The sequence below is a fragment of the Pecten maximus genome, chromosome 16 (assembly GCF_902652985.1).
Source record: "Pecten maximus chromosome 16, xPecMax1.1, whole genome shotgun sequence".
In the NCBI taxonomy this organism is placed as follows: domain Eukaryota; kingdom Metazoa; phylum Mollusca; class Bivalvia; order Pectinida; family Pectinidae; genus Pecten; species Pecten maximus.
In genome coordinates this window covers 11,830,966-11,856,907 of record NC_047030.1, presented here as the reverse complement: position 1 = coordinate 11,856,907, position 25,942 = coordinate 11,830,966, and the positions used below count along the sequence as shown (strand labels likewise).

Sequence of the window (25,942 nt, the reverse complement as noted above, 5' to 3'; positions counted from 1 at the left end):
AACAAGCATGGAGGACAGTACGTTATCACTGAGGAAATTAAAGTAATGCACAGTACATACATGTACATGTATAACACGAGACATGGAAGAGAGAGGAGGTTACAGGAAAACAATTATTGTGTTGTCAAAAGGGCCTCCATCTTATTATAAATAATATCAACAGAAGGATAAATGATTTGGTAATTAATGACAAAATATCACATTACTGTAAACACAGCTATTTTCACACATGCCAATTTTAAGCACATAGGTGAATTTTAACAGATTATCATAATGATAAATTGGTGTGCCTATAGTATTTTCCATAGAAATCAATATACAGAAACTAATTAGTGCAATCATAATTAAAGGCTTTCAACATGAATGTATAAAATATGACTAGTGTTGATGCGACATGAAAAACTAACATCTTTGATTTCTGATAATTTCATGTCATTAACTCATAATTTTAGAATTTTTTTTTTTAAATAAATTTTGTTTTTAACATACATATGTACAAAAAAAATGTATGTTAAAAGTATGATGTTGGTTAATATACTAGGTGTTATCATCATTATATACAAATGTAATTTTAATGTCAACTGTAAATGTGGTTATTTCTGCAAGGACATATTTTTGTCATTTTGATAGGTAAATTATATGTGTGGGAGTTATTTCCACAAATTTTTCTTTTTCACCCATTTCATAAATGCCACATACATCACAAAATAATGCATATGGGTAAAATTCATGCAGCCAAATGGCTGTGTATGTAGTGTAAATTTCCACCTCACTTAAATTTCCACATTTACAGTAAATAATGCCATTCTCCAAATAACATGGGGAAAACAATTACTTTTAGATGACTGTCATATTTATCCACAAATAAGCCCCTGCCCAAGAAGACTTCATTTTTGCAGAATCATCAATTCTAAAATAGAAATAAAGCTGAAAGTGATTCAAAAATAACAAAAATCCCACTCCAAACTTTAACACATACTCAACTTTTACACTAGGGGATGAGCTTTTTTAAGGATAAATTTTGATAATTTCCTAAAGAAAATTTGAAATGCAAGGGCTTGCACATATTTCAATGTGTATTGCCTATTGTCATAAATATTACTTGGTAAAGCTGTGTATTATACCACCTACTAGTGCCACTAAAGATCTCGTAACAGTCACTAACTATATGACCCTTCACAAAACATTACATGACTTAGACACCTTTTGTCCCTGGGGTTTGTTCATTGCCTTGTACTTCACCACCTTCGTTTTCTGACTGTGACTTTTATGTCGGGACAAAAACCCTGAGATAAAGTTGCTTTCCTCCGGTGCATCATCGACCAGCTGCAGCAACATGAGACGTCCATCCTCACAAGCAATGAGTAGAAGATTATATGGGGTGATTGTGAGTGATAGCGGAATGCTATGGATTGGACAGACACTAATTGTACTTCCTGTCTTGGTGTCGCCAATCATCAATAGGCAGGCGTACACATTAAGCCACACAGCAGCATGTCCATCTTTACTTATCTTTGGACTTGCTTGTTGACTCGGCTTTTTAGGATAGTCTCCATCCGGGTCATATTGAAATTCAAAAGTCATTTTTTCAAGGTTATACAATTTTCTGCTTCTGTCTATGCCATAGCGGCCATCCTTACATGTGAAAAGCCTGGTGGATGAGCAAACGTTTCCCTTTCGCTTCACCTCACCAGACCTGACGTTGAGGACAATCAGCGACTTGCTGTCAGATCCTTCATCACATTGTTGGAGTAGGACCAAGTCTTTTTCTTTTACTAGACTCTGAGTGCAACTTGAGACAACCCGGGGGAGGGTTAATCGCTTTTCACCTGTTTCAATATTGTAAACAACCAGATTTGACAGGTCAACTTCTCCTGATGAGACCGATTCTGAAATGATGATATTTTCACTGGTAGAATCGAAGAACATGAACATGTCTCCAATTAAAGCAGTTCCTAGCTCCTGTGTGCGAATATGTTTTGATTCTGGAATGCTCCAGAAACTCACCTGAGCTACTCCTGAATCATTGACATAGACTGCCATTTTGTTATCAGCAAGTACATAGTACTTCACTAAGAGACTTGACAAGGGAACAGAACTACAAAGATGTCCAGTTTCTGTGCTCCACACCTTGAGGACGTCCTCCGAGCTGTATTCCCTCAGGACGACATGTTGTCCATTAGGTGTTATCACGGGCTGCATCACCTCGTAGTCTTTGGAAATGTAAAATTTTATACAGCCACCAAGAATATCCAAAATGGCCACCTCGTTTGACATGTTTCCTCGCATAACAGCAATTTGTCCAGTCTCTGACACGTCCAGATATCGTGGAGCAGTTTTTATTGTCAGGGGTTCAAAAGACACCTGTTTAGACACAAGTGATGAGACCTTCCACACTGTCAAGACATTATTCCGTTTGTGGGTTGTTACAAGAAAATCACCATTTTCAGGCATGACAGCTGCTACTGTTTTGGAGCGACTTATTTCCATGGCTTGTAAAACCCTACTGGTCTCTGTATCCCAAACAATAAGATGACCTTCGTACGCCGAAACAAAGAATTTCCTGTCGGGTGTCATGTGTCCTTCGAAAGCCAGAACTTTGTGGTCAGGTTTTACATTACTGGGTATTGAAAATACATTTTTCTCCCGATTAGACTTGTAATGATGGATAACGAATCCTTGACTTGTTGTCAAAATAAGATTTTCTTTGTCCAATGAAAACTTTGCATCGGTAATACTGAGAGGTGTTTGTGCCTTCTGAGAGATTTTTCTCTCACCAAGAAGATTTCCAAATTTCTTATCATTGGCATCAAGACAAATAACATTGAAGTTTAAAGAGTCTTTGAAGATGACAACTGCCTCTGTACCTGAGGGAACTGGTATAATTTTCATTGGTGCTTGGGGAATCTCCGTTTCAGCTAGATGTTCTCCAGAATTTACGTCAAATAGTCTGTACTTCAGTGTCTGCTTCTCATGAAACAAGATACGATCTTGTTGAGGGAGCAGAACCATGTCATCAGCTACTATGTCAAATTGAGAGACAAGCTTTCCTGTCTGCCGGTCAAAAAGATCTGCCGAATGACCTTTGTACATGCAGATGATTTTTGTTTCGGTCAAGTCAAACGACAGACTGTCCGTAAAACCGACACCAGGATAAGCCTTCTCCATCTCCACACTGTTGACTATATTGCCAGTGGACATGTTCACCACCACAACTTGATTCCGCTGCTTCTGGTAGCTAGAGTAAAACATGGCCATGTTCTGTTCGTGACAGATGGTCATGATGTTAAGCTTCACAATGTCTGGATCCAGTAACTTAATCTGCTGTTCCACTTCTCCAGTTGTCAGGTCCCACATAACCAAGACATTGTTTTCAGCTAAAGCTATCAGGTGAGATGAGTCGCTGGAAACAGCCACGAGAGAAGATCCAAATGGAATACCCTGATGCTCTATCTTGAAGAGAAGGGCTTCCTTAGGAGTGCTGTAGCAAGTTTGGTATGGCAAAGTTGTTTTTTCCGATCGAATCCTATCCAAACATTCCTCGACCAGGAATTTCTCCACACTGTTTTTAGCATCAGCTAGCAGTGGTAAAAGATGGCCAGAAATTTCCATAGCAAGGGTTTTGGGATATTTTGCGAGTGTAGATTGTGCTGTTTTCAGAACTCGCTGAAGGATTCCATCTTTATTATGCTTTGACAAAAGGAAATCAGACAAGAGCTGCTGGACAGATGTGGCCGTTAACTTTGCCAATAACCAGTCATAACTGAACAAACATATGCTTCTCAATTCAGAATTTCTGTCTGCGTTGATGAGGTGAAATGGTAGCTTGTTGAGTTTTCGAAGATTGAATCTTTTCTCCTCTACTTCATCCTCTGTAAAAAGAAAACTGATTGGTTGATCAGCGACTTTTCTATCTGCTTCGCTGTTTAGTGAAGTAAGACCCAACTTCTTGCATTGGGATTCACTGTATTTGAACGGTTTGGGTTTGTTGTGCCAAGTTCCGAGATAGTAGTCAGCCAATAAGGAGTGAACTTCTTTGCTAAATTCTGAATCAGACAGGTACCGTTTTTCAGCAGCCTCATAAAATTGTCTATGATACCAGAAAAAGACACGGGTATCATCCACCTCTTTGTCGACCAGATAACTGGCGATATCATGTCGCACCCTCACCCAGAGAACGGATGGAATTCTTCTGAATGGTGGCACATGGTACTGAAACACATTTGTCAGCAGCGTGTCATCTAGTGACAAAACATCCTCTAGTTCCGCTTCACTGATTCCTGACTGAGAAGCAGTGATATAAGCCAGGGTTCGACTGACAAATATCTTCCCATGTTTCGTCTCTAGTCTCAGTAGCAGAGAGTTGATGATGTCCTGTACAGTGTAGGACAGAGTATCCATAGTAACCTGTGTGTACGATTTCCATGTCAAAACATCCTCAAAGACTAACTTCACATACAGAGGTAGACTGCACTTCTTGAAAGCTTCTTGTACATAATCAAACTGTTCATCGCTCAATGTTCTGTTCCTTGAGAGAAGCCAGGTCTTCAGAATCTTTGTACTCAAATCCTCACCAAGAATTTTCACCATAATGAAACTGTCAGGCAAAAATAATGATTTGAGTGAATTTATTATGTCATTAGACTCTGTATATGTAGACGTCACAATTCGTACATTTTTTCCAAGCTTTTTTGGTAACCATCTGAGCTTTGTGAGCCCCAAAATCGGAGCTCAGCTGGTCCAGCGAGTCCAGTAAAATGACTAGAGGCTTGGAAGAGTGCTTATCATACTTTTCAATGAGGGACTGAAAGAATGCAAGGAGTTTGTTGAATTCCGATGGGATACTGTTGAGGTCACCTTCAATGTTGGACAAGATTTGGGTGACAAGACTTTTCAACAGACGCCACAGGTTACTACTGGCTGGTGAGGTACCAAGGAACCGCAGAACCACAATGGCATCCTTCTTGTATGTAAAGGGGACCTGAAAAGAAAAATATTACGTATGATATACTCATGATATATGTAAAGGGGACCTAAAGAGACCAACCAACCAATTGTTTTCCCATAGACTTTAGTGTTTACGTTTTGGAGTATTTCATTCAAATTCTTGAATTCAATATGACAATTATGGTTTATAGCAAAAGTTTAGGGTCTGATATAATACTTAATCAAAAAAAAAAGTTGGGTCCTTCAGCTCAAATTTTCTCCAGGGTAGCCATTTTGAAAATGGGTGAATTTCGCAGTAAAAATTCTCAAAAATCTGAAATGTTTACCTGTTAATTGTTATTACCTGAACTTTTGGGGAAAAAATCAATCGGACTTACGAAATTAATATCAACATTTCTTATTGATAGTTACCTATCAGGCTACATATCTATTTTCTCGCTTAAAATATTACGTATGATCTACTCATGATATATGTAAATGGGACCTAATTATAAAAGTACAAATTTCTTGTATAATCTACTAATGATAAAAAGTTTTTCCTTTGAAATTTCTTTATTTTCATCTCAATTAGACCTTTTAACATGTAAATACTTCTCCTTAATCTATTTCCCAACATAAAATCATTGAAGTGTAAGTTTTCTAGGTTATTTATAGTAATGAATCAACCCCTCCCCAGTCATCATTACACATCCCTAATCTCTCCAGCGTCTCTACTTTGTTCTAGTACCTGTCGAGCAACCTCAGCTATGATGGAGGTTTTTCCACTCCCAGAAGGTCCGTAGACGGTCAATGGTTCGTCCGAGTTCCCACAAAGATAGGTAGCCACTTGTTCTAGTATGTCCTCTCGGCCATGAAACAGGGAACATCTTTCTTTAGCCATGGTCAGATGCTGCAACACCTGATGATCATGAAATAGGATTAAGCAATGAAATTTATTCTGGTCAGTCAGTGAAGTTAATCTGAAGGATAACTCTTTGTCAAGTATGAAATCTCAAACAATGACTACAAAACTCTGGCACAAACTCTTTTACAAATAATTTCTAAGGATTTCTCATATTTTTACAGGGTTAGTCGAATAGTTATTGGTAATTACACACTTACCTTTCACCCAGGCGGTCTAGGTTTAATTCTTGGAAAGGACATGAAAAGGTATGGGTTAACCTGCCCAACCTCTGAGTTTTCTCTGGGCACCCTAGTTTCAAGTTTACATATCTTTATTGTGAAAATTATATTGACCAATAAAAAAATCTTATCTTGTTTTGCTGTTCAGCTCCTTACCTCTAAGTACAATTCGTCATGGGCCAATTTCAGTTCATCCTGCACAGCTTTGTCTATGAGCTGTTTGACCCCAATGTAGAATATGTCCCCAAACTCGCGCAGATATTGGCTGTGTTCCTCTTTACTTATCCCTCCTTCCTCACTCCATTTCACTGTCTTCCTGCATCACAAATAACCATTCAATTAAGTTAAGTGACAGCAAGTTGTTCATTTATAAAAAAAACTTCCAATAAAAAAGTCCTCTAGTTGGAGACACAAAACCAGCCAAAGAACATGTAAGTCTGCTGCATCAATTGTGAGATTTGGAATCTATAATATCTCTCTCCTTCCAAAAAACTTCTTTTTTTTCTTCTCGCGAATGCCTCATTAATTGACAGTACTTTGCTTTAGGGTTTAAAGTATTCTCTCATGCTGAAATTTATTTTTATTCCTTTCAGAGATCAAAACAAACTAAATTCATTTAAAATGGGACTTGCTGTTCAACTGTGGATATGTGACGATTCAGGTTACAATTCTCAGGCTATGTCATTTTCAGTGTGACAGCACTATAAAATGGCCCTTGAGTGGCCTCAATCATTAGTTGATAGTAATTCATATTTCTGTACCAGTCAGAAATTGATTGTGACGTCATAATATGGACAATGACATTACATTATGAATTGAAAATTGGCACCACAAAATGGATGTTGGGTTTGATTAATCCCTCCATATTTTTACTTTAAACCTGTCAAATTGTAAGTTTTCTTACTTATGTGATTAAAGATATCTTAAAGTTTTAATTTTGTATGAGTTCTGATGAAACTCATCTCCAAGTTTTAATTTTTTTATTCCCCAAGGGTCGTAAAAATAAAAACTTCAAAGATTTGTTTCATAAAATTAAACATGAAATGAAAAATGTTTAAGAACTGATACATTTGTATACATGTATATAGAAATAGCAACATTACTATACAAATGTAACTGAGCATAATGTAGAAGCAAAAGCCTCAAAATCTTACTTTGATATGTTGGAATTTTCCATCTTGTTTAAGACTTTATTATCCCTCAAATTGGAGAGAATTTCCTGAGCCTCCTCGTCTACTTTCTCCTGGTTCACCATATCAATGAAGCGCCAAGCTTTGTTGTGATTCAGATGACGTTTTATATCGTCAATGATACGGATGAAACACAGACAGTGGTTCCTCGGTTTTGTAGCCGTTTTCAGTATTCCCTGTAGGACTTCCTCTTCTGTGACTGTAGTTTGGTATAGAAAAACATATGAAAATATATAAATATATGAGATCAACAAAATTAGTCTAAGAATTTTTCCTTTGAACAAGATTAAATGAAAAATTTGTGATGAGTTTTATAAAATTCAAATGAATGGAAACAAATACATAAAAGATTCTGATAATCAAATACAGAATGTACATTTGTACTTAGATATGATAAACATTCATGAAAATAGAATTTTATAGACTGAAAATGAAATAGGAATTGCCATAGGATCATCCCTGTCTCCTTGGTAACAACACATTGTATAATTAATATTAGATGCTGTATCATAATTGAAACACTGAAAACTTACAGCCAATCACAGGTTGATAAGTGTTATTGAACATGTGTTCATAGCACAACTTTTGCAGTGTGTGTTAAGACACTGATAACAGGTTAGTTATGTGATTAGGTGTATTACTTTATAAGGCTTTGTGATTTATGTCACTATTAAACATTTTCAGTTTGTTCATTCGGGTTTTTAAACTTTATTTGTTTTACAACAATTGTGAAACAAGTTATATTAACTTATATTATTCACTCTTGTTGGCTCAGATGGAAGCATGCGAAGGGTCTTACTGTGGGAGGAAACCGGAGTACCTGGGGAAAACCCATGTCACAAAGTCGGGCAGGTGACCCCATACCTTTTCATGTCTGATCGGGGAATTGAACCCGAGCCACCTAGGTGAAAGGCGAGTGTGTTACCACTGTGCCACCCGACCATCCTGTAATTTGCTCAGGTTGAATATTGATGAAAAGTTTTCACTGCAAACATACCAAGTGTGTACCATACCATATCATATGGTGTAAGTGCTACACATTGGTAAATGAAGGTAGACAGATTTAATAAAGCTGATATGGACCATGTAAACAGAACACTAGTGTTTTCTAGAATATTCATTGTGTTATTCATTCCCCTACTGGAAATTATATACCAAGAAGATGAATTTGTGTAGAAATTGATTCTACTTACTGAATGTTTGACAGACACACTGCCTCACCAATGTGAACCAAGTATGAAGTTTCTGTGACAGGTAGTATAGGAGACAGAGCCCTGACAAGACGGTGGATGGAAGGACGGATGGAAGGACGGATGGACACAATCCAAAAATATGGTTCCCCCCATTTCCCAGAGAGGGACTTATAACTGGCAGCTTTTTGTTTAAAAACTAAAAGTAGTATTGTGACCTTGATTGTCATTAGACCTTGGAGCATTAAAGTAGTATTGGATTGAAAGAAGAGGAGAGTAGAGGTCATCTAACTAACTCAGACTGTTGGAAGCTCAATTTAACTTAGTGGACATTTCCCCTTCTTATTACTAGTTTGGTGTGAGTGACCACTCCACGAACTTTTAATATATTGTGAGGCTTCCTAGCTTGGAGCTGAAGAACCTTGCTTATGGTACGTTGTATGTCTTTGGTGTGAAGACTTTGTGAAGGAGTGATGTACATATATAAAGTAGAGGAATATGACATCCTTCCCACGCCATGGATTTCTCTCTAATTTAACAGAAAGATATCTGTTATAGAGCAAAAGATCGATAGTCAGAGCCACATCATGGTCCAGTTACAGATTTTTTGTGATTTTTAAACAGAAAAAAAGAAAGGAAAGATATTACTATACTCATATTGCTGCTGTCAGAAATAGTTTTACATACCTGACATAAAATATTTATGTTTTTCTTCTGCAGTCATTTTCTTGTTGTCATAGCAATGCTGACTTGCTGTTTTCAGTAACTGCCTCAAGCTGAGTTGTACAACATTCCATTTATTGATTGCATCATTTGTCTGAAAATTGTGAAAAATAATAAAACGATAAAAGTATTAAAAAAAAAAAAGTTTAATGACATTTTCAGAGTACTCATTTAAAAAGGAGGTAATTGGCTGCAAAGTTTTGAAAAGACTCTCATTTGATTGGCTGACCTTGTTTTTGTACTCTGTAATAATACAGCAGATTGGCTGACCTTGTTTTTGTACTCTGTTATAATAGAGCTGATTGGCTGTAGTATGTGTACTGGTGGTATACAGTTGGTGTCCTGTTTGTACCAAACGTTCAGCAGACTGTGATCCTGACCCAGCGTCTGTAAAGCCTGGATGAGTTCATCAAACTCCTTACTGGGAATAGATGACTGGAGGTGATGGAATCCATGTTTCTGGTTCAGAAATGTCTGTACCAATAAAACAACTATATTATTACACAACCATATTTCTCGGCAAATAAACCCTCGCTACAAATAATCAACTAGTAATTCAAGTGATTCACACATACGCCCTCCCCAAACTTTGATACAGATCTACTATAATCAAGTATCATTTCTTGACCTCTGACCTTTTTTAAAACAATTTTGACCAGTGTTGGTTTTGAACACTTTCTGAATATACATGTACCATCTTATGCAAGGATGAATTTAAAGAGGACCAAATGTTTCTCATGACCGACTTTATAGTTAATTGATTATATTTACATTAAATTTTCTTTCACCATTGATTATTTCCACTGTTGTACATTTAATTGGTTTAGTTTGGTTTGATTTGTTAAATGTCCTATCAACAGGTAAGGTAAGGTTAGGACGGCCTCCTGTGCATGCAATATGCATGCGTGTGGTGTTTCTGTATTTGTTTTTTGAAGTCTTCTTGTGATAGGACGGAACTTTTGCTGATTTTTAGTGCTACCTCACTAAGGCATACTGCCAAAGACACCCAGCAGGACACCCCACCCGGTCACATTATACTGACAATGGGCGAACGGGTCGTCTCACTCCTAATATGCTGAGCGCTAAGCAGGAGTAGCAACTACCATTTTTATAGACTCTGGTATGTCTCAGCCCGGGGACAGAAGACAAAGCCTTCTTCACAGGGGCGAATGCTCAACTCAAGGCCAAAAGTGAGGCATTGTCAAGGGAGACAGGAAGAAGAAAGTTGTTCAGAAAGAAGAGAAAAGATAAGACCCCAAATTTAGTTGCCTCTTACGATCATGTTATGTTGACAGCAGGTACAATTCTAACGCCCTACCTCACACTTAAATGTACTACACTACTGCTATATCATATTAAGTACTTTTATTATAATTCATTTTTGAAATCTTCAATTTTTGATCTCCAAAGTAGTTTTAAATCTTCAGTGAAAAAATGGAGAGTATAGGTCACCTTACTAGCACAATCTAGCGAGATTTTCCCATTAGCCTATTAGTAGGATATTTGCCTTGAGAGCAAGAGGTCACTAAAGTTCAAGCCCCAGCAAGGGCAGGTTGTTTTTTTACTACTCCTTCCTATTACAGATTTGGTGCCATTGATCAATCCTGTGTAAGCTATATGAGATTGAGAGGCTACTTTGAGCTAAATAACCTGGGTTGTGGTTGTCTTCATCGTTGGTCATCAGAAGGAGGGAGTAGTGTAAAAGTGGAGAGTACCAAGTGTAGGTCACCTTACTAGGTTGGGTTATCAGGACAGGTAATTAATTACAATGGAGTATCTATTATTACTACAGGTAGTTCATTACAAAGAAACAATCATGTTATCCCTACCACAAAGTTTGGTCCGGTAGACAGCCTCTGACAATTCTGTATTTCCTGGAGACAAAGGGAAGTGGCCAAATGGTCATCAGCGGCATCATCAGGGACTCCCCAGCGCATGTCAACTACCTAGATCATTAAACATCACCAGGAAATTAATAAACTCACCGGTACATCAACCACCTAGATCATTAAACATCACCGGGAAATTAATTAACTCACCTGTACATCAACCACCTAGATCATTAAACATCACCGGGAAATTAATAAACTCACCGGTACATCAACCACCTAGATCATTAAACATGACCGGGAAATTAATTAACTCACCTGTACATCAACCACCTAGATCATTAAACATCACCGGGAAATTAATTAACTCACCTGTACATCAACCACCTAGATCATTAAACATCACCGGGAAATTAATTAACTCACCTGTACATCAACCACCTAGATCATTAAACATGACCGGGAAATTAATTAACTCACCTGTACATCAACCACCTAGATCATTAAACATCACTGGGAAATTAATTAACTCACCTGTACATCAACCACCTAGATCATTAAACATCACCGGGAAATTAATTAACTCACCTGTACATCAACCACCTAGATCATTAAATATCACCGGGAAATTAATTAACTCACCTGTACATCAACCACCTAGATCATTAAACATCACCGGGAAATTAATAAACTCACCAGTACATCAATCACTTATGGATACCTCTTTTAAAACAAATTAACATCAGGAAATCAAATACATTTAGTTTTAATAAAACATTGAATTATGAAGAGCATACATAATTACAATATATTTGCATACTAATTAATCAATGTTACTTTAGTTAAAATCGCCAGAAGTTGAATATGACATTTTACTGTAGATAATTATTTTTGAGATGAAAATATGTTGTTTGCCTCACACTATGGTTTCTGCAATGTTTCAAAGTTAAGTAGAACATTGTCAGATTATAAGTGTATGGTTATTTCTACCCTTCAGCTAGTTCTCACAGAAGTATTTTCAATTTACCTGGTATTCAAGTCCGTATTTCTTCCTGCAGTAGGATGTCAGTTTGGGGTGAACCTCCTCCATCAATAAATTTCTTTCCTCTCTCGTATCTGAATCAATTTAATTAGAATATGGGGAAAAAAGAGCAAATTTCATAATTTATATCAATCATCTGGTTTGATTTCAGCATTTCTAGATTTAATTTAATAATAATGAAGTTTCAAATACAAAATGACAAGATCAATCATTACAGTAAGTGAGTTGGACATTAATAAAAAATAAGATGATAAAACAGATGACATAAAGCATAAAATAATTTCAGTTACAAATGAAGCTGATGTAATTTGATCAGCAAGAAGTAAATAAATAGAAATTGAAAACATATTGACTTTATGCAGTGTCTTCATTTTTCTTTTTCTTTTCTTTTTTTTTTGATAAAAAATTGTGTAAAAAATCTGTGAATTAGATGAGATATATGTACTCTTGACCATTCTAACAGTATACATTATTGTATTATGTAAAGTATTACCAGTACATGGCAAATTTTTTTTTATTCATTTCTGACATAATTAGTACTTTGAGTAATAGCAAAATCCTTGCAAAAAGGACAAAATATACAGAAAATATCCATCAAAATGCAGATCCTAATGTAATTGACAGCTGTACCTGTGAATGTTGAACTGATGAAGATCCTCACAACCCTGGAACTGCGGTAGGGAAGATCTAGCAACGATCCACGAAGGACAGCCCTCACCCTTTTGTCATCCATTTGTATTTTTAATGTGTTGTAACGTCTTACTGGTGTTACAATGGATTTGCACTGTCCATTTTCATGTCTAGATTCCTCTCATAGGAATCAGATGTATATACATTCTATCACCACAAGGATGTCATTCTTTTTTTTCATTCTCTCCATAGTATATCAAACCTATGAAAAAAAAATTAATTCATTTATAAATGAGTCAATATGTTACATTTTTCTTGTATTATGTATGTGTACCAGCATAAAATAAATATGATCGGATTAAAGAAAGAAAAAAAGGCATTTCTCTGTTGAAAAGCACCACTTATAGAACACATTAACATGACCTCAAAAATAGACATTCCTTCCTCTGTTCTAACCTGATCAAGCTTTCATTTAAATGACTTTTGACACAACCTAAGGATACAGGGATCATTACTTGCCTCCAAACCTGGGATCTCAATCTGGATTACTAGACCAAGGCTCTTCTTAATGAGCTTAAGAGAAATCTTTCTGTCAAAGCTGAGTTAGCAGGAATTGAATAGTATTTTTGTAACCCTGGTAAATTCTAGCCGCAATATATCGCTCGGCTAGAGAGAACTTCTCTTTAGCTTGATCAATTGAGAATAACACTAGTCTGCAAGAGGTCCAAGATTTGATCAGTAGCATTGACATTGAAATAAATTTAATTTATCATGCACTCTGTTACATTTTAGCAGGATAAGTTGGACAACATATAAATAATATGGTTCAAGATTCCTGCTTACTATATGTATATCAATATGTGGTGCAAACATAGGCACTTGTATCTGGACATTAACAATCAAAGTAAATATAATATCCTCGATATCTGTGTACAGTACATTTCGAGGATATTGTATTTACGTAAATATGTAACAGTCATATAATGCCCTTCTTCAGCATAGGCCTATATTACAATTAGCACAGACAGACAGGCATAAGCCTATATTCTAGAGCATTGAGGATTATTAAAAGTGAATCACCAGTTACTATTTTGGAATAATCTTAGTGATTCCTCAATTTGTGATCTGTCACTTGCGTAAAACAACATGCATTGACATACATGAATGTAGGCCTACTAGGTTTCTACAGTACATTCAGAAACCACATGGAGTGCACATGTATGCACCCTCCTCTTGACCTTAACACATTTGGTCAGCTCATCTAACTTAAAATAAAAATGTATATCCAAATAACAATTTACATGCACCCACGATACTTATTTTCTCCTTAAAACAAACAAAAACGTGCCTGATCAGCACCAAATTTAGACTTTACAAAAAAATGAAAAAATCAGGACGCACAGAAGATAGAGACAAATACAAATTACTAAAGAGCAACACACAAAAACTCATTAGGCAGTCATATTGGAAATATATTGAAGATGTTGTCTCCCCCCCTATTTCTTCTTCTGGCGAAAACGACTACTCACCAATGAAACGCTTCTGGACATACATTAAACACAAAAAAGCAAACTATTCAGGTGTCCCCTCTTTAAAAAGTGATGGGAAACTAATAACTGATCCCTCAACAAAGGCAGACATCTTAAATAAACAATTTCAGTCTGTGTTTACACCATCAGAACACTTCTCAGATGCACAGCTCACACAAAAATATAACCTGGGCCTTCCAACATTTCCACCCATTGAAGACATCACCATCACTGTAGAGGGTGTAAAGAAACTCCTCCTAAACCTTAAACCCGCAAAGGCCCCAGGCCCAGACGGTATCAAACCAAAATTTTTGAAAGAACTTGCAACAGAAATAGCTCCAATACTGGCACACATTTTCCAACAGTCTCTAAATACTGGCGTAGTCCCTCTTGACTGGCGTACAGCACATGTTTCTCCTATATATAAAAAAGGTTCAAAGTATGATGCAGAAAATTATAGACCTATTTCTCTAACATGTATTTGCAGCAAACTCCTTGAGCACATTATTGTCAGCAGCATAATGTCTCACGCAGACCAACATAATATCTTATACCCTTTCCAACATGGTTTTCGGCAATTTCGATCTTGTGAAACCCAACTCCTAGAGTTTGTGGAAGACATTACAAAAAATATTGACAAAAATAAATGTACCGACGCCCTCATCCTTGATTTCTCGAAAGCATTCGACAAAGTCAGCCACAAGCTCCTATCTCACAAATTGAAACAGTATGGTATTGTGGGTAATACACACCGCTGGATTGGAAATTTTCTAGAAAACAGACGCCAGTCAGTAGTCCTCGAAGGCGAACATTCTTCACTTGTACCAGTAGAGTCAGGGGTACCCCAGGGGTCGGTCCTGTTTCTATTTTATATAAACGACATGCCCCAAGGTTTATCCTCCTCTATCAGACTTTTCGCTGACGACACTATTGTTTATATCACTGTCTCCTCAGACAGGGATGCACAAACATTGCAGTCTGACCTAGACAAACTGGCAGCCTGGGAATCTAAGTGGAAAATGGCATTCCATCCTAAAAAATGTAATGTCCTCTCCGTTACCCAACGTAGAAACCCAGTGCAACATGAGTACTATCTCCATGGCCATTGTCTAGAACATGTGGATAAAGCTAAGTACTTGGGAGTTACCATCCAACAAAATCTTAATTGGGGCCCCCACATACAAAACATCTGCAAATATGTAACAGTCATATAATGCTCTTCTTCAGCATAGGCCTACATGTGCGTGTATATTACAATTAGCACAGACAGACAGGCATAAGCCTATATTCTTGAGCATTGAGGATTATTAAAAGTGAATCACCAGTTACTATTTTGGAATAATCTTAGTGATTCCTCAATTTGTGATCTGTCACTTGCGTAAAACAACATGCATTGACATAGTCCTACTACAGAGATCGGACAGAAGTATTCGGACAAATGGCTAATCTTAAGCGCCGTCGACTACCGTGAGGCGCACAAAAAACCGGATAAAATCTTAATAGGTTACTTGTTCGCTTATTACCGTACACCAGCGGGAAGGTGACGTCACTGTTGACGTCATCTACGTCACTAAACGTACGTGACATCTGCTGATGTTTTCTGACAGTCTGCTAAAGAAAGATGGGTCGGCGAAGTGTTGAACTGACGGTTGGTGAAAAGGAAGCTATCATCAAATTGATTAAGGCAGGAACCAAGCAATCAGTGGTTGCGGATGTTTTAAGTGTCTCGAAATCTACCATTTCAGATGTTTGGAAACGTTATGTAACCCGTGGAACAGTTGTTAATAACCCTCGATGCGGAAGGACGCCATTTCTGGACGAACGTGAGAAGCGTCGCGTTATTCTTTGTGTCCGGAAAAACAGAAGAAATTCTTTAGCCGAAATAACCAGCAAAGTAAATAATTCTAGGACCATTGTAAATGATGCTCCGGTTAGTTCCAAAACTATTGACAGGTTTTTAAAGTCTGAGGGCTACGCTAGACGAATTACAAAGAAAACTATGGTCGTTCGAGAGGTTAACCTGAGGAAAAGAGTATCTTTTGTTACGAAAAAAGAAATTTGACAGTGGATAATTATTGGAAAGGTGTTATATTTTCCGATGAGAGCCAGATTGTTGTTGGTAATGACAACAGGATTTTTGTATGGCGAAAAAAGGACGAGGGGTACCGCCCGGATTGTGTCTGTCCCAGGTCACAAAGGAAACTTTCGGTGATGATTTGGGGGTGCATTACTTACAATGGAGTTGGAACCATATGTTGTGTTGACGGTACTATTAATGCTGTAAAATATATCCAAATTTTAGAAGATAATCTCTGGCCGGTAATTGCCAGACACTTTGCAAATGACAGGTATGTGTTTCAACAAGACAATGCCCCCGTTCACAAGGCCCGTGTGGTGTCGGAATATTTTGAAAACAACAATATTTCAACATTAGAATGGCCTCCACAGAGCCCAGATTTAAATATAATTGAAAATGTGTGGCTGAAGATTAAAATAAAACTTAAATCGATGGTACACAACATCAACAATAAAAACCAACTGTACGAGGCTATCACGGATGTGTGGCGATCGTTGGACACGGAATACATCCAGAGTTTATATAACACAATCCCAGACCGTCTGAAGGAAGTCAGGAAAGCAAAGGGCAATATTACCAAATATTAAGTAAGTAAAACAAACAGGTTTTTCAGATATGGCGGTTTTAATTTAGGCAACACTATACCGCACGTTATAACGCAACGTCATTTTGTCTGAATACTTCTGTCCGGTCTCTGTAGATTCTAGGTTTCTACAGTACAGTCAGGAACCACATGGAGTCCACATGTATACACCCTCCTCTTGACGTTAACACATTTGGTCAGCTCATCTAACTTAAAATAAAAATGTATATCCAAACAACAATTTACATGCACCCACGATACTTATTTTCTCCTTAAAACAAACAAAAACGTGCACATTACCATGTTTCTTTCCAACATTGCTAAGGTAAACATAGTTGGGTTTTCGTATCTTCTAACCCTAAAGAGTTCTACTTCTGCTTTGAGTTAGCTCCCCTACTGCCAAGAATGGAGTGATGGCGATCTACAGTGTTTACATCATTAACAAAGCCGGAGGGTTAATATACCAGTATGATCATTCCGGTGCTAGACCCGAGGTGGAGAAGACGTTTAGCTACCCTCTCGAACTGGTACTAAAAGTCCATGACGAGAAACTTGTTGTGGCGTTCGGAGAAAGGGATGGAATCAAAGGTGGGCGTGCCGATTTGGTTACAGCAGTTGAGGTTCTTCAAATTAGCATCCTTCAACAATATGGATGCATGGGAGTTTCACAGCATTATGTATCATTATATACATGATCACATATTTACAGTAATCACGTCTGAGATGTTATTGATATTTAGCTATAAGGAAAATAGAGGCTAAAATGAGATGCCATCATGATCAGTTGTTTTTGTGTGTGTTTCCCATCACAAACAATTATTGATTATGTTTTAATTGTAAAGCGTTAGCTGTACAACACTTCCTAGTTTCATGATATAAGGGACGTATCCTTAGCTTGATTGATAGAGTGGCACAGATGCTGTATGGTCGATCCATGTTGGAGGCACACAACTCGCTTTTGAGTAAATTTCCTGGTGTGGTCCTAACACCAGACTTTGACATTCTAACAAAAAGCTAGACACCAGATGTGTGGTCTATTTGAGAACATCCATGACTAGGGCCATAGGTATAATATGATGTTTGGGGCTGCCACACATTTGAAAATGTAGAATGTAGAGTAGTACGTAGGTTGTAAAATGTTTATTGGTATACCACCTCTTAGCTTGAGGAGTCACCATAGCTCAATCTGTAGAGTGTTGGCCTATTAAACCTCAGGTGGAGATCCGTTTGGCGTGGTTCGATATGCCCCCAACTAATGGCAGTTTGTTTCTCAGGAAGCTGAGAAACAGACCAGTCTTTGTCTTTGCTGTCTTTGGCCAAGACCCTTTACCCTAATTACTATGGATGGCATGTGATTTGGCCAAACAAAAATGAGCTTCATAGATATTGTTCAAATCCACAATTTTTTTTAATGTCTCCTTTATTGTCTTCAGTGTGGTAGCCACCAGCTACTGCAAGGAGACCTAGTCTGAATATGACCCTGGCTGTTCATGGGGCAATAAACCCAGCAAATAAACAATTCCTTCTACATATAATTTCTACATTTTAATAATTTTTCGTAAACAAGTTTAAGATTATGTTGTTTATGTTGCTTTGCACTAGAAGGAATTTCCCTTTAGCTTGATGTGTTATCAGCAAGCTGACATGCTGGTGGTCACAGGTTTGATTCCAGGCTACCTACACAGGAAGCCACACACCAACAATGTAAGGTTTATACAGCAATATACTTTTGAGAGATACCTGTGTCACAGCCAACATAATATAAAATATAAACATCCAATAATAAATTGACCAGCCAACAGCCTCTTATAAATTATAGGAGAACACCGGTACTGATGATAGGTAGAAGTCATGCATATTGATCACTTTCTATTCAGGAATACTCTGTACTCCCATAGGGAAATTCCCACCAGCTTGATCTATAAGAAAACCTATACACACACTTCAACAAATTTGAAGGTTATATATTGGAGATTATATTGGAGATATTTCAAAATGAATTATGAATGTTCATTTACAGTTGGTCATACCTTATTATCGGTAAATGGCGTCCCAGCTGAGGGTCGGTTTTTGAAGAGTGATGGTAGAGACATTATGGATATTATCGCTGATGAAGAAAATTACCCAATCAGCCTCAAGTTCGGACGTACAAAGCTAACAACAAATGAGAGAATTATGTTGGCCAGTATGTTTCACTCGTAAGTATCTGTTATACAGTGTAATACTCTAAATACTGTCGATAGTGGAAATGTCCCTGAACCAAAATAAGTCTTTACATGGTATTTGTACACTGAAATTATCCCTGAAACAAATGAAGTCTTTATTTGTTCCAAGTCAGTATATCGTGAATTATCCCTGAAAAGAATGAAGTCTTTATTTTTTCCAAGTATATTGTGAATTATCACTAAGCTGACTAAAGTCTTCATTGTTTAAACTCAGTATATCCTGAATTATCCCTGAACTGAATAAAGTCTTCATTTGTTAAATGACAGCACATCGTGAATTATCCCTGAACTGACTGAAGTCTTCATTTGTTCCTTAGCCTGTTTAAACTTACAAATGAAACTATTGTATATATCTGGACTTATTTGTGATAGGCATTGTTTCTATGATATATACTCATTATACTGTATTATATATGTAGGTTGTTGTGCCTGGTAATACATATACATAGTATTCTAGTTTTGTCATAGACGGTGTATCTGTTGTATAAAGTATAAATGTGCGTGGTTCCTCGCTCCCTACCAGTGTTGGTTTGTTTTCTCGGGAAGCTAAGAAACGGGCCAGTCTGTGCTGTTGTGGTTATGGTGTCCTTGGGAAGACACTTTTCTCTGGATGGAATGTGACAGGCCTCCCATATGTTGAGGTGGTCATCAACTACTACAAGGAGACTAAAAGGACCCTGGCTGTTCACTTGGCGATAAACCCAGCAAACAAAGAAAGAAACAAAGCATATATACATATACCCTGTTTGTATATCTAATAAAAGTTATATAAGTAAATGATCCATACTATTTATAGACTGTTTGCTATCGGATCCCAGCTGTCTCCAGAGCCAAGGAGTTCCGGTATTGAGGTCCTGGAGACAGACACATTCAAACTTCATTGTTTCCAGACCATGACAGGTATGTTTATTGACATGTTATCAAGGGCTATCAAAGTCTGGGTAATGAACTTGTATAAATGTGTACTTTGTTTGATAATACACCCATATTAATCATATAAACATGTGCGAGATCGAGTGTGGTACCCCAAGGGCTGACGAAGCCATGTATGATATAGGTAAACGTTGTTGAGTGTGAGATAAAGTGCGGTGCTGTACCCTGAGGTCCGACGTAGCCATTATGACACAGGTAATCGTCGTTGAGAGTGAGATTAAGCGTGGTACCCTGAGGTCCGACGTAGCCATTATGACACAGGTAAACGTTGTTAAGTGTGACACCTGTTCGATGAATAAGTAGGATTGATACTATGAATATGAATGAAGGGGATAAATATTAGGTTGAGTAATGTCGGTTATTCGACGAATAGTGGTTTGAGTTATCTGAAGTTGATTTACAAAGAATACATAAGATCAGACCAATTGAGCAGCTTGATAAACTGGGGATATTCAAGTAATGCGGGTTCGAGTAAGTCAGGCTTACTTGTATATCAATATTCAGTGGAAAAACTTTCATCATGATGATATCAGATTTATTATATCACCATCAGGTATAAAGTTTATCATCCTGGCTGACCCGCGACAGATGGCTGTCGACGTGCTACTCAAGAAGCTGTATGAAGTCTACTCTGACTTCGCTCTCAAGAATCCATTCTACTCACTGGACATGCCTATCAGGTAACTACTCGTCCTTGCCTCAGTGTGTCTGTCACAATTATCTTTAGGATGACATTGGAGACTGTATTTACAACCCTTACCTGAATATTTCCCACTGTATAAATATGTATCAAAAGAAATCAAAGAAAATCTCCCCACAAATTAAAGTCAAGTTTGGATGATCTATCATGTATGTGAAATAAAATATGTCCTCAGATTATTGTCTTTTTTTCTATTTCCAGATGTGACCTATTTGACACTAATCTCCAGCAGGCGATAGAACAAAGTGAGAGACTGGGCATCAGTAATATATGATCTCTATATGTAGCAGGCTAGTGGCTCATTGTCGTCTTCAACATCTACTGTCTACACGTCTTAAAATCCAAGTGATTCGCTCTCAATTATACATATCTTTTCTGCATTCTTGGAATATCTCCCGACAAAATGGGTAATAATAAGATAATAATAGGTATTGTGAGATAGCATAAAGTTGATTGGCTTTTATTTATAACACCTTTGTAATCTTCACCAGATAGATGGTAACCCTGTGATTTGTCAGATCTTAGTTTCCTTTGATTTTGTGATGACATAGGTATGTGAAGAGTGCTGTGAAGATACTTATACAAACTTTTTTTTACAACAATGGTTGCAAAACAAACACTGTAGTTGGTCCAAATGGAAGTGCATTAGGGATCTGACTGAGAGGAAACAGGAATGACCCACGTAGGACGACAGATAAAACCTGTCGGTCAAATCGGTCAAGTGAAATGTGAGTGTGTTGCTACTACACTGCCCAATTAAGTACAGAGAAGATAATGTATCGAGGGTGAAGCCATTGGACTTTGAAGATGCTGTAACATCTGAGAGCCCTGATTGACCTCTGGCCTTTGACCTTTGGTCTTCAGCAGTAACACTTCCAGGGAGGCTTATTGACCTCTGGAGCTTGATGCCTACAGTAACACGAGATGAAGACTCATTGTCATCCAGAATTTTGAAAAACTTTCAAATTATCAGTAACATCTGATAGAGGGCATCAAAACTTAACTGTAATGTTTGAACATGTTTGTTGCCATCCACATGTAAAATATGAATCTACTGTGCCAGATTTAATTGTTCCTTCACTAAGTACCATATTCTAGGAATAAAAAGTAACATGCTGGATAGAGAATGAATCATTGATTAATTGTATATGTCTAAGTAAGTTTAATAGGTGCTGAGATTAAACAACAGGATAATGTAGGTGTGAAGATTCAAGGTTTTCTTTTTTTTCGGGTGAGTTTATAAATTTTGCTACAAGAAAGAGAACAGGAGGGAGAGAGAGAGAGAACAGGAGGAGAGATAGAGAAGATAAGGAGAGAGATCTTGGTTGAAAGTACATGATATTACAATCTGTTTAAAATCATATCTTGATCTGCACTAATATTCCCTAAACTAAAAGACGTAGCGGAGTGTAGTTTACAGAACGGGAGTTCAGATCAAGATATGATTTTTAACAGATTTACGATGTTTAATTTTGTTTGTAACTTGCTTTATCATTGGGTTTATTTATTCTGTCAATATCCAGTGATAGGCAAAAAAATGTTTTTATGATGTCATACACAAATGACATTGGTTTTAGAAAATGTTCAGGCGATCTTATACAAACATTGTGACCATGAACATAATTCTTGCTGACAGGATTATTTTTTATTGGTTATGTGGCAAGATTTTTTGGCATCTTCAAGCACATGCTGTGAAAAATAATGACATTCCTGTGTTATACTTGATAATGTGTTTTAACAATTCAAGGTGAACATACTTCAATATGTAACGGACAACGAAAAGTAAAAGTAAAAGGAAGTTTGAAGAACATCTGGAATAAGAAAAAAGATAATGAAAAATAAAAACAGTTTAAAAAATATTACTTTGTATTAGTTATATCACTTCTTGGCAAATGTAGTAAAATCAATATGAAGGATCACCACCTTCAGTTTGACAGAAAGTTAGCATCAGGTGGTCAGAAAGAAGAGCTTTACTTTTCTGAAAGTTGAAATTTATTTGGAGCATGAATTGTAAGATCTATGAAGCTACATGACACAAGAGGCCCAATGGACATGTATCACTCACCTGCTACAAATGCAACTTTAGAATTGATTTAGGTATTTCTTAATGATGTTAAGCTGATAACCTCTTCACTCAGTTAACATTGAAACCAGTTTTGTAGCCTTTTCTTCATCCCAGCATGCTACTGGCCCAACATCATGATCCTAGCACCCTAGCTCTTTTGAACATTCAGGAAAAATTAACATCAAACACTTTAAACCTTGGATAATTTTTAAGTCCTTTTTTGTCGGTCAAGGTCAGTCATTTGAACAATCCTGGCAGTCCTTCATCCCAGCATTAATAATCCAGTCATGACACTCGGCTCATTCATTACTGAGAAGAAGCTTTTTATACGCCCGACAAAAGACGGGACGTATTATGTTATCATGTTGGCAGGCGGGCACATATGGTGTCCAGACCATAACTCCAATACTACTCAACCCAGGCTCTCCATACTTGACACAAATATACATATTGATGAGCCGGAGTGTCGCATACCAAAATCATGCCCCTTACCCCCGTATTTGCGGAGTTATCCCCCTTTGATGATTTTATTTGTCCGGACCATAACTCCAATACTACCCGACCCAGGCTTTCCATACTTGACACAAATATACATCTTGATGAGCCGGAGTGTCACATACCAAAATTATGCCCCTTACCCCCTTATTAGCGGAGTTATTGCCCTTTGATGATTTTACTTATCCGGACCATAACTTCAATACTACCCGACCCAGGCTCTGTATATTCTGTATATAAACATGTGAACTAATTTTTGTGTTGTGTCTAAACCAAGGTCTCCCATATTTGCAACATATATACATCTCATCATTTAAAGTTGCCCTTCGGTTTCAACTACACACCATTATGTGTATCAATATCTCCTTCCAACTTTCCAACAATGATACTTCATTTTAAAGCATTACAACCTGTGAAACTACCCCCTTCCAAGTGTCAAATATTGCGGTGGGCGTATGTTGTGGCCCTCCAACGGGCCCTTGTTAAAGATTGTAACACATTTGACCCCTTGGAACTGTGAAAGTAGATCAAGGTCACTCATTTGAACAAACTTTGTAGTCATGCTGCTGATCCAATGCTATGTCCCCTGGACTCTTGGTTACATAATGTGAAGTAGCTGTTTTAAGATTTTTTTAGATATGACCGCTGTGGCCTTGAAAGAAGTTTAAGGTCAGTCATTTAACTAAACTTGCAATTGATAGCCCTTCATTCAAGCACATACATACCCTTAACAATGACCCTAGTTTTCTTGGTTAATAGAATTTTTTTTAATATTTAATATTCTAACACATTTGACCCCTAGCAATAATGAAAGTAGGTCAAGGTCATTTGAAGGGAAAAAAATCATTTCAGCATACTACTGGCCCAAAGTCACCTCTTGGTTAAAGAGAAGTTGTTTTAAGATTTGATCTTAGTTGACCCCTGTGACCTTGAAAGCAGGTCAAAGTCATTCATTTGAACAAGTGTAGTAGCCCTTCATCCCAACATGCTTTTGGCCTAATACCATGACCATACTTCCCATGAATGAGAAGACGTTGCTTAAAGATTTTAACATATTTGACACCTGTGACCTTGAAGAAAGGTCAATGTCATTTATTTTAATATCCTTGATATCTTGGTTATTCATATTTTGTTTTCACTCGGTGATCTTGAATGTGTGTAAGCTCAAATGTGGCTCTTGTTCTAAATGTCATTCAGACGATTTTGACTTGTTCTAAAGAGTCTAACATTTTTGACACCTGTGACCTTTGCATGAGTTTAACAAAACAGAGAGAAGAAGTCATTAAATTCGTTTACATGTTACCCATGTAACCTTGAAAGTAGGTCAAGGTCAGTCATTTGAGCAAACTTGGCAGCCATTCACAGGAGCAAAATACACTTACCTTGACATCTTGGTAGAGATGACGTCCAGACGGACATTACAGACGACAGACGCCGCCCACATCATACGCTCACCTGTCCTTCGGGAATGACTACCTGAAAAGTCTTAAGCTGATAATAAGCTATGGTATTGGCAATTTGACGCCTTGCCCATATACATTTGGAACCGTCTAGGTGGGGTATACTGGATCTGGGCGTGGTCTGATGGACTCTTCTTTTTGAGTTTCAAAGCAATACTTAAAGGTGAAAAAATAACTCTTCCTTTTCGGTGATGGCTTTAGACTTTTTAAATATTAAGCAAGACATGTTGCAGATAATAGAAACCCAAAAATAAATTCTTTTGCAATCAGTGTGAGGTAAGCCATATTTTTACTATAAAATGACTGGACTATATACACCTATCATCAAAGCATTGATTTGACCTTTGGCTCCCCGTGATGACCTTTACTTTTGTAGTACAACTTGCACTTACTTAGAAAAATATGCAACACTTTACTCCGTCCGTAATACATGTATGTCGCATCAGAAGATTTGAGAACATTTTCGAGTTACGTTCAATAAATATAACATGGTCTGCTTCTGCCAGTTATATTAACTGTCTATATTTTGTAATGTCGAAGATCATTCCTCTGTAATATTGACCTTTGGCCGCTTGTATTGACAATCACTTTATGAGTACAGACATACATATACAACACAACTTTCTAATATAAGACACACGTACGACTGTGAGGTTGATTGTACAGACCTTGAACTAACGTGCGATTTTCTCATATAAGACACGACAGTAAGGTTATGCGGTCGAGTTCGATATGTCTTCATGTCATGTGTTAATAAAATCGGAAACTTGCCTCCAATGTAAAGGAAGAAGTTACAGTGAGAATATATCTTTCTATAAGTGAATTAATTGGGCACCACTAAAAATGTGCGCAAAGTTTCGGTACAGTAATTTACTGGGCATAGTTTCTTTGGAGATGAAATATATATAGGATAATCAGAGAAGGTTCTGAAATCAAATGAAGCAACCCGGCTGACTACATCATGTTCGTGATTTATAAAACATCTAGATCTGTGTTTGAGTTAGAACGAATATTCATACCCTGCCTACACTTTGCATGCTCTCCACATCGTCAGAAATTGTCCGTCCGTCGTCCAGAGCTACATGTACGTTATCGCACCTATGTTTGAGTAAACTACTGAATTACCTTTCACATTATCTTGACTTTATTGGCTCCATGTACAATTGTATTTTTGATCATTTCTTTAAATTTCTTTTTTTTTT

The 25,942-nt window shown here is 37.3% G+C and overlaps 3 protein-coding genes across 3 annotated transcripts; 1 reads left to right on the top strand and 2 right to left on the bottom strand.

Annotated features, from left to right (window-relative positions):
• Nucleotides 1–1,176: 1,176 nt before the first annotated feature.
• On the bottom strand, nucleotides 1,177–4,590 carry LOC117344647. The gene has a single exon (XM_033907474.1). The coding sequence runs from the start codon at nucleotides 4,588–4,590 to the stop codon at nucleotides 1,177–1,179; it is 3,414 nt and encodes a 1,137-aa protein (XP_033763365.1).
• A 16-nt stretch (nucleotides 4,591–4,606) lies between these two features.
• Nucleotides 4,607–12,934, bottom strand: LOC117344489 (NACHT and WD repeat domain-containing protein 2-like). The gene is made up of 9 exons (XM_033907245.1): nucleotides 12,674–12,934; nucleotides 12,029–12,117; nucleotides 11,002–11,118; nucleotides 9,443–9,646; nucleotides 9,137–9,266; nucleotides 7,224–7,458; nucleotides 6,226–6,385; nucleotides 5,675–5,845; nucleotides 4,607–4,981 (listed from the first exon to the last, which is right to left on the bottom strand). The coding sequence occupies exons 1-9, from the start codon at nucleotides 12,774–12,776 to the stop codon at nucleotides 4,640–4,642; spliced, it is 1,551 nt and encodes a 516-aa protein (XP_033763136.1). The 5' UTR covers nucleotides 12,777–12,934; the 3' UTR covers nucleotides 4,607–4,639.
• A 4,315-nt stretch (nucleotides 12,935–17,249) lies between these two features.
• On the top strand, nucleotides 17,250–22,579 carry LOC117344488 (trafficking protein particle complex subunit 4-like). The gene is made up of 5 exons (XM_033907244.1): nucleotides 17,250–17,450; nucleotides 18,883–19,060; nucleotides 19,884–19,987; nucleotides 20,574–20,700; nucleotides 20,922–22,579. The coding sequence occupies exons 1-5, from the start codon at nucleotides 17,276–17,278 to the stop codon at nucleotides 20,992–20,994; spliced, it is 657 nt and encodes a 218-aa protein (XP_033763135.1). The 5' UTR covers nucleotides 17,250–17,275; the 3' UTR covers nucleotides 20,995–22,579.
• Nucleotides 22,580–25,942: the final 3,363 nt, after the last annotated feature.